The following is a 7,917-nucleotide window of genomic DNA, read 5'->3' on the forward strand; positions in this document are numbered from 1 at the left end:
ACCGGGGACCTGCCGAGGGGCACAGCCCTGCCCCCACGCCGGGGCACCTCGGGCCGGTCCCGCGGGGCGAAGTGGGACATCGGCAGGGCGGGATTGTCTCTGCGGGGCTGCTGCTGCTGCCGGGGCGCGAGGGAAACCGGCGCTACCGGGGTGCCCCCGGCCTCCTTCACCTTTAACGCGGCCGGGCCAGGGCAGCCCGAAGCGGGGGGGGTGTGCGCGCCGGGGTCCGCGGAGGGGAGCGAAGGGCTGCGTCCGGCCAGGAGGAGACAGCCGCCCCCAGCACGCCAGGGGAGGGGACGCCACCAAGGGTGCTGGGGGCAGGCAGCGCCCCCGGGGGTGTCACAGAGGAGGCGGTGCGGGGGGCCCGGAGCCCCCAGACAGCGGAGCGGGGCGGCCCACGCGGCGGCCCCCGCCCTCGCGGGGCTCGGGGCCGCCCCACGCTCACCTGTGTGTGGGGAGCGGCATGGGGGGGCGGCAGCCCGGTCCCGCCGCCGCTCCGACAGGGCATCACGGGGCTCCCGGCGCCCAGCGGCGCAACCCCGCCTGACCCGGGCGCCCCGCCGGGTCCCCGCCGCCCTCCTGGGCCGTGCCGGGCCTGTCAGCATTTGAACGGCGCGAGGGGCCCGCCTCACCCTTATTGGACGCCCCGCCCGCCCGTCAGGCCGCCCGCCGCCGTCCCGTTGGCCGCGCGCGCCGGGGGGCGGGGCGCGGCCGGCGCGGCACTATAAAAGCGGGGGCTGGGCGGGCGGGCGTTCAGTGCCGCTGCGCGACAGGTACCGATCGGCGCGGGGGGAAGTTGCGCGCGCGCGGCGTGGGGGGGCGGGGCGGGCGCGCTCGCGGAGGGGCGGGCGGGGGCGGCGCGCGGGGCGGGCGCGCGCGGCGCTGGTGGCGCTGCCTGCACGCGCCGTCCCTGCACGGAGCGCGGCGGCGGCAGCAGCAGCGGGAGCCACCGGCGCGCACGTCGATGCCTGCTCTGCTCCCGCCGCTGGCCGCCCCCTGAAGACGCCCCTCTCTATTTCCCCCCTCTCCAGCGACCTCAGGCTCTTTTCCTCCCCCCTTCCCCTTCCCCCCCTTCTGTTTCCCTTCCCTCCCCCCCGCCTCTTTATCCTCCTGTTTTGCGACCCTCCGCACCCTCCCGGCTGCCGTGTGGATGCGGCCCGGGGTGCCTGGCTGCGCGGGTGGCGAGAGCAGATGCTGAGGGGCCGGAGGAGGATGGAGTGCACCCTCGATGCGCAGAGTTTGATCAGTATTTCCCTGCGGAAGATCCACAGCTCCCGCACGCAGCGAGGCGGTATCAAGCTCCACAAGAACCTGCTCGTCTCCTATGTGCTCCGCAACGCCCGGCAGCTCTACCTGAGCGAGCGCTACGCCGAGCTCTACCGCCGCCAGCAGCATTACCCCGACGGCGCCCCGCTCCTCGCCATGCCCGCCTGCCCGCCGCCCACCGCCGCCCCGCCGGAGCTGGCGGCGCTCCCGCTGCCCGCCGACACGCAGGACCGCGAGGCGCGGAGCTGCGCGGCGGCGCGGGGCGGTGCGGAGCTGCTGGAGGTGCCGGTGTGCGCCGCGCCCCCGGAGCTGCAGCGAGCGCCCTGCAGAGACTCGTCCCCGGGCTTCTACCGGGCCGCCGGCAGCGCCGGTCCCGGCGGCGGCAGCGCGCCCCCGGGGCTGCTCTACGCCGCCGGCTGTGACTTCGGGAGCGGCGGGGCGCCGCACTGTAGCAGCCGCACCACGGTGCTGGATTTGGACACTCACGTCGTGACCACGGTGGAGAACGGGTACTTGCACCAGGACTGCTGCTCGCAGTGCCCCTGCTGCTGCCAGCCGGCGCCGGGGCTCGCCTCCCCGCCGCCCACGCCGGGCACCAAGCGCAAGTATTACCCGGGGCAGGAGGAGGAAGAGGAGGGGGTGGAGGAAGGGGAGCCGGGGGGAGGCGGGGTGGCGGGCGGCCCCCCCTTCGCCCCGTGCACCAAACGCGCCCGTTTCGAGGAGTACAGCGCTGAGCACCCCCAGGACTCTTCCAACATCTCCAACTTGATCTCCATCTTCGGCTCCGGTTTCACGGGGCTGGTGAGCCGGCAGCAGGCGGACTCAGAGCAGCCCCTCAACGGGCAGCTGTGCAGCAAGCAGGCGCTGGCGAGCCTGGGAGCCTGGACTCGGGCCATCGTCGCGTTTTAGAGAGGAGCGGGGAGCAAGGCGCGGGCGGGGGGCGTTTGCGAAAACGGGGGTGCGATCCGAGGGACGGCGGCTCCGGAGGGGGGGACCCTGAAACAAAGGCGGGGAGGGGGGTTGGGGCGAGGGGAGGGGGGTGGAGGGTGCCGAGGGGTGCGCAGGGGAGGCGGGAGGGCAGAGCCACACTAGTGTTTTATAAATTGTACAATAAAGAAAAAAAAATCTAAGATCTTGGGACTTTATTTTTGCAGAGATGAGAGAAAAAACAACAAAAAAATAAGCAAACGAAAACAAAACAACAACAAAACCCGAAGCACCTATTTAAATAATCCTCTTTGTGTCGGCCCGGGTTCTCTGCGCGGCGGGTTTCCCGGGGCCGGTGCTGGCGGCGGGGAGCGCCACGTGAGAGCCCGGCCCCGGGACCCCGCGGCGGGAGCCCCCCGGCTGCCCCGCTGCCCCGGCGGGGTCTCTCCGCCCCGGCTCGGCGGGGCTCGGGGGGCGGGGAGAGGGGGAAGCAGCCGCTGCCGGTTCGGTTTTGTGCGTTTCTTTATATATTTAAAAGAAAAAAAAGGGGGGGGGGCAGAAATGGAAACATTTCAACTTTCCTCCCAGAAGAAACGTGTGCGATGTGACTTCTCCTTCCCACCGCTTGTGCCGGGGTAACGCTGGAGGGATACGAGAGCTGAATTTGGGGGGGTGGGGGTGGGGTGAAGCAGGGGCCGGGGATCCCTCCGGGCTGCTCCCTGCCACGCCGGGGAGGGGGCGAGCCGCCCCCGGCAGCCCGGAGCCTCCGCCTCGGTGTGTATTTGTGATGCCGCAGGTAACCGTGTAACACTACTCACGTCTCCAGTGTGCTGTGTCGGGTCTTTTAGTCTTCTTTTTTTTTTTTTTTTTTTTTTTTAAATTTTTCCCCTCCCGTTAAGTTCAACTGTTCTGATTTCAGCCTTCCAAAATCATAAAACCAGCATTGTTTGGTCTTGTGAACGGATCTGTCTCCTATAGAGTCTCTTGATTTTTAATTTTTTTTTTTAAAGAAAAACCTTTTGTTGTAAAAAGGTGGGTTTTCTGGTCGTTGTCCCCTCCTTGTTTTTTTATTTGCAGCCTGCCCACTCCCAACTTCATGGTATCAGCACTATGTGTAACTGAGGATGCTTTGCCAAATGGTCTGTTGGGGTCTTATTTTTTTTTCCTCCTTTTTCTTTGTTTGTAAGCCTGTATTTTTGTGCACATGGAATTGTATATCGCCGGGTAAAACTGTTCAGATTTGTTTAAATTTATAATCTTAATAAAAAGACGATTATAAAGTTGCTGTGCTCTCGCGTTCCCTCACCCCGCAGCCAGCGGAAGCCCCTCTCCTGAGCCGCCGCTTCCCCTCTGCACCGGGGAGCCTTTTCCGAGGCTCCGACTGCCCCCGCCCCCCCCTCAGTGCACCCCTCGCCCCCGGCAAAACCCCTTTATCCCCCCCAACACCATCCAGCTTCACCCTCTCCCCCTCCGCCTGGCAGGCGGCAGCAAGAGCCCCCCCCGCGGGTCTGGGGGGTGCCACGCAAAGCGAGGCCCAGGTGGGGAAGGGGCCGTGGCTTGTGTCCCCTCCCCGCTTCCCCCGGCGGGGGGAGCCAGCAGGACCCCCCCTGCCCTGCCCCTACCTGGGCAGCGCCGCCGCCTGCGCGCTCCTGCGCGCACCCTGATGCGCTCGGGAAGTTTTTTTAAGTTGGAGTTTGTTACCGCCGCGCGGGGCCGCTGCGTGGTGCGGGCGGGTTTTCCCTCCCCCCTCGCTCTGTGCATTTTTCCCCTCCCCTCCTTCACACCGAGCGCACGAAGCCGGCGCCGCGGCGCACCGCCCCCAGGCCGGTCTCAGGAGGGGAGAATATCTGGGTGTTTTTTTTTTTTTAAATCCCGTGCAAAAAGCGCAGTTTCCAGCATCTAGCGCAAATCCCCCAGCTGGAGCCCCTCCTCTGGCTCCCGCAGCCCCAGCAGCCCCGGGACCCCTCCGCCTAGACCAAGACAGGGACAAAGCCTCTTCCCCAGCCCCGCGCATCCCCGCGGGAGCGCAACGTGCCCCTCTCCCGCAGACACCCCAAAAATGGGATTGCGGAGCGGGGCCGGGGGGCTCGACGCGCGTGGTGCAGCCGCGGAGGAGCGGAGCGCGGATCGCGCCCCCCCCCGCCCCGGCCGCGCTCCCTCCGCGGTCCGCACACCGCTCCGCGCCCACAGCGCCCCCTGGCGCCCGCAGCGGGACCCGCCGGGGCCGGGGCTGGAGGGGGCCCGACCCCGCTGCGGGGCAGAGGAAGGGGCAGGGGCGGCCCCGTCCTGCTCAGGAAGCAGGACCCGAATGCTGGACTGAGCCCCGCTGCCCTCTCCTGCTGCTGCTCCTCCAAACAGCCCCAGAAAATAAAATTTAAAATATAAACCCTGTAAAACCACTGGGCAGGTGCAGCAGCCCTGGCGGGAGCAGCGCCAAACGCTCTGTAGAGCCAGGAGCTGGATGCTTGGAGCAGGGGAGATGCGCCCATGGAGGCAGAGAGAAGCCCCCTCCTCAGGGCCGGGACCCCAGGGCAGCTGAGGCCTGACCCGGCCCCATCCTGCTCCCCTGCCCTGGGAGTCGCAGCCCCCAGCACGGAGCAGCTGGAGAGGGGCCCCGGCAGCAGGATTAGCAGGAGCGGCAGCTCCCGCATTCATAGCTCTGGCTCTTGCGCACAAGATTTAGGGGAAGTTTTGAAAACGAGCTACTTCTGTGGGTGTCGCAGGTCAGCACAGCTAGGTGCCGAATCCCAAAGGCCAAAGTACCCCCACCCCGCAGCCCCCACCTCAGGCAGCCCAGCCAGAGAGGGGCAGAGCTTGCCTTAGCCCAACAGCCACATGCACACACCCATCAGCCTTCTGAACCGCTCCCCATCTCCTAGACCTTGGCATTTCCAGCAGTAAAGAGGCCATCTCCAGGTGGACCCCCAGCTCCTGCAGGACCCGACCACCCCAGGTGCACCCATCCCTCTGAACCCCCCTTCTCCGGGGGGGGCCAGCCCTCAGCCCCACTCACAGTGCAAGTTTCTGGGGCTTCAGTCAAAATTTCAAAGGCTGGGACTGGCAAAGACACCTCTGCATCACCGTAACCACACGGGGTGGGGGAGATGGGGTGCATACACCACTGGGACGCTCATAAAAATCTCCAGCGCTGAGGAACAAGGGGAGCCTGCAGCTCCTTGGGGCTGCTAAGGCTCCAACGCTCTCAGCAGCACAGTTATTTATTTTGAACCCTGGTACATGACATTTCTCTTCTTACGAAGGCAGCAGCAGCAGAAAGCCCATCACACAGTCTCCCTCCTGAAAGCAGAGCCTGGAAACCAGAGTCTTATCTGCATATTCATAAGTACCTGATAAATTAATCATGATGGCAGAAGCATTCAGGCTAGAAGGGAGGTGACAGGAGAAGGTTGCACCCCTCAGCACAAGCCCATCCTCACTCTCGCACATGCTCCTCATCTTCCAGGCACAAAATGTTTTGATCCCTTTGCAACTCGGCTGAACCCCCTGGGTGCTCACAGGGGGCTGTGCTCCCCATGCACCCCACTAGGCACCCACTGCCTTGGCCCCCACCCTGCTGGTCCCTCTCTCTGGTGAGAGGTGCTGAACAGACAGGCTGGAGCAGGGCGGAGGACCCCAAGTCTGGGGGAGCTCAGCTGTCTCCACCAGGCCCCCCAGCTCAGCTGGGAGATCTGCTCTCATGTCAGCGCCTGGCCGCATCCCAGACCTGACCCCCAGCATGGTCCAACATGCCTCAGCGCAGCTGACCTCAGAGCCAGGGTTGCTGGTGCCGAAGAGCTTGACCCTAAACATCCTTGTGCGTCCTCTCTCCATCAGCGCCCCTCGGCTGAGGCTGAGTGGGCATCATCAGGATTTGTGCCCAGCAGCCCCGAGCACAGCAAGGCATGGGGGGTGCTGTGGGGAGGGCAGGTGGAGTCTGGCTGGTGTCGAGCTGCAGTAGGTGGGGGAGAGCGAAGGGGGGCCGGGGAGGGTCCCACACCGTGGCACGGCAGAGGGAACCGCCTCTGTGCGCACACTGCTTGCTCTGCCAGCGGCGAGACAGCTGTGGCCTTCCCTTCACCAAGCGGAATGCTCTCCGCAGGCAGGTGCAGCTCCTGGGGGGTCCTCAGCGTCACCCCACGGAGCCTCCTTGCTTTTGGGGGAATCACCCTGCCCCAGGAAGGAGACACCGTCTCCTCAGCCCGAAGCTGGTGGGCGTCTGAGCCCACCCCGCGCCCCCAGGGGCTGCCCTCAGCAGAGCAGCCCGAGGGGCAGCCCGGGGGGGGACAGCACGGCTCTTGCCCTTATTTCCCTGGCCGGGAGGCAACCACAGCGCTGGCTGCGGGGCTGGGCTCGCTGGCAGCAGAGGGTCAGCGCAGTCCCTGGCACCGGCAGCACCCCACAGGCGACCTGACATTAGGAAGTCGTGTATCAAACCCAGCGCCAAAGCCAAGAGCCCAGCCAGGTCCTCGCACCACTGGAGTGGCTCAGCCTGGGAGAGGACATCGCTGCACACCCAGCAGGTCCCTCTGGCCCAGGAGGGACGAGGACGGACACAGCAATGGGGAACCAACCCCTCTCACCTGCTGGGGCTGCCAGGCCGGCTCTGCCTTCAGCACCCAGCCCCCCCGGGAGGGGTTGAGCACCCACCCCAGGATAACCCACCCCTGCACCATGAGCCAGGCGCTGGTTCCCAGGTACTAACCCACACAGGGAGCTGCTCTGCATCCTCCCAAACCGCAAGCGCCAAGAATGAGACTGTACCCAGTCCCAGAAGCATGGACAGCCCCAGAAGAGCAACTTAGTGCTCTGCCGATCCTAGCGCAGGATCTGGCTGCCCTTCAGTCTGTCAGCTGTGTGTTAGATCCCTCCTATCAAGTGAGCAGAAGTATATTTTGGGATCTGCACGTGTTAGCAGATGTTTGGAGGAGTCCCCTGCAGAGACAGCAGTAGGAGAGCTAGGGGGGACACAACAATGTGGTCAAAAGGCTGCTCCTGTTAGCGGTGTGTTTAATATGTTGAGTTTGGTCTGGGCCTGGGTAATTAGCATCTGAGCAATAATTATTCACACTTGGCCTTTCTATATCCTGCTTATAGATTTGATGATTAATGTGGCTCCCTGAGTTAAGCTTAACCTAGATTTACCAGGGCGCATTGGGAAAGTTAAGAGAAGGCTGTTGTGTCACACAAGATGCTGTCTCTTATATCCAACAGCAAAAACAATACAATAGAAAAATTAGAGTAAAAAGCACTTTGCACAGAAGCAGCAGATGCTTAGCAGAAAGCAGCCATCTCAGCAACACACCGCCACCATCGTCAATGCACAAGTATCTCGGTTGTATAGCAGGAGAAGCAAAAACCTCCCCCAGCATTCAGAAGATGCTGACACTGGATGCTTTGGGGGTTAGCTGGCACTACAGAGACGTAAGCTGGGCAGATCCCTGCAGCAAAGCAGGGGTGCGCAGACCCCCTCTGCCACCTTTCCACCACATAAACCCAAGGAAGGGTCTCCAGAGAATGACCTGCTTCCCCCACAAGCCAGAAAATGGGGAAGCCCAGCTGCTAACATCTCCACATCCACATCGGTCCTGGACCCCCGCAGGGGGGCCTGGGGCAGGCTGGCAGTGCTGCTGGCCGAGACTCGGAGGCCGAGTGCTTTTCCAGATGCTCCTCAGGGCAAAAGGCATTTCCAGCTGAGCTGCTCTCCAAGGTTTCCATGCCAGGCAG

General features: G+C 64.2%; 1 protein-coding gene across 1 annotated transcript; it reads left to right on the plus strand.

Moving 5' to 3' along the window:
- Nucleotides 1-838: 838 nt before the first annotated feature.
- Nucleotides 839-3,560, plus strand: IER5L (immediate early response 5 like). Its single transcript, XM_055798362.1, has one exon. It carries the CDS (start codon nucleotides 1,192-1,194, stop codon nucleotides 2,173-2,175), a length of 984 nt encoding a protein of 327 aa, XP_055654337.1. The 5' UTR covers nucleotides 839-1,191; the 3' UTR covers nucleotides 2,176-3,560.
- Nucleotides 3,561-7,917: the final 4,357 nt, after the last annotated feature.

Source organism: Falco peregrinus, chromosome 1 (genome assembly GCF_023634155.1).
Source record: "Falco peregrinus isolate bFalPer1 chromosome 1, bFalPer1.pri, whole genome shotgun sequence".
NCBI classification, from domain to species: domain Eukaryota; kingdom Metazoa; phylum Chordata; class Aves; order Falconiformes; family Falconidae; genus Falco; species Falco peregrinus.

What these genes read in the sequence shown, in the direction of transcription:
- IER5L (XM_055798362.1), top strand. Translation starts at nt 1,192, where the DNA reads ATGCTGAGGGGCCGGAGGAGGATGGAGTGCACCCTCGATGCGCAGAGT.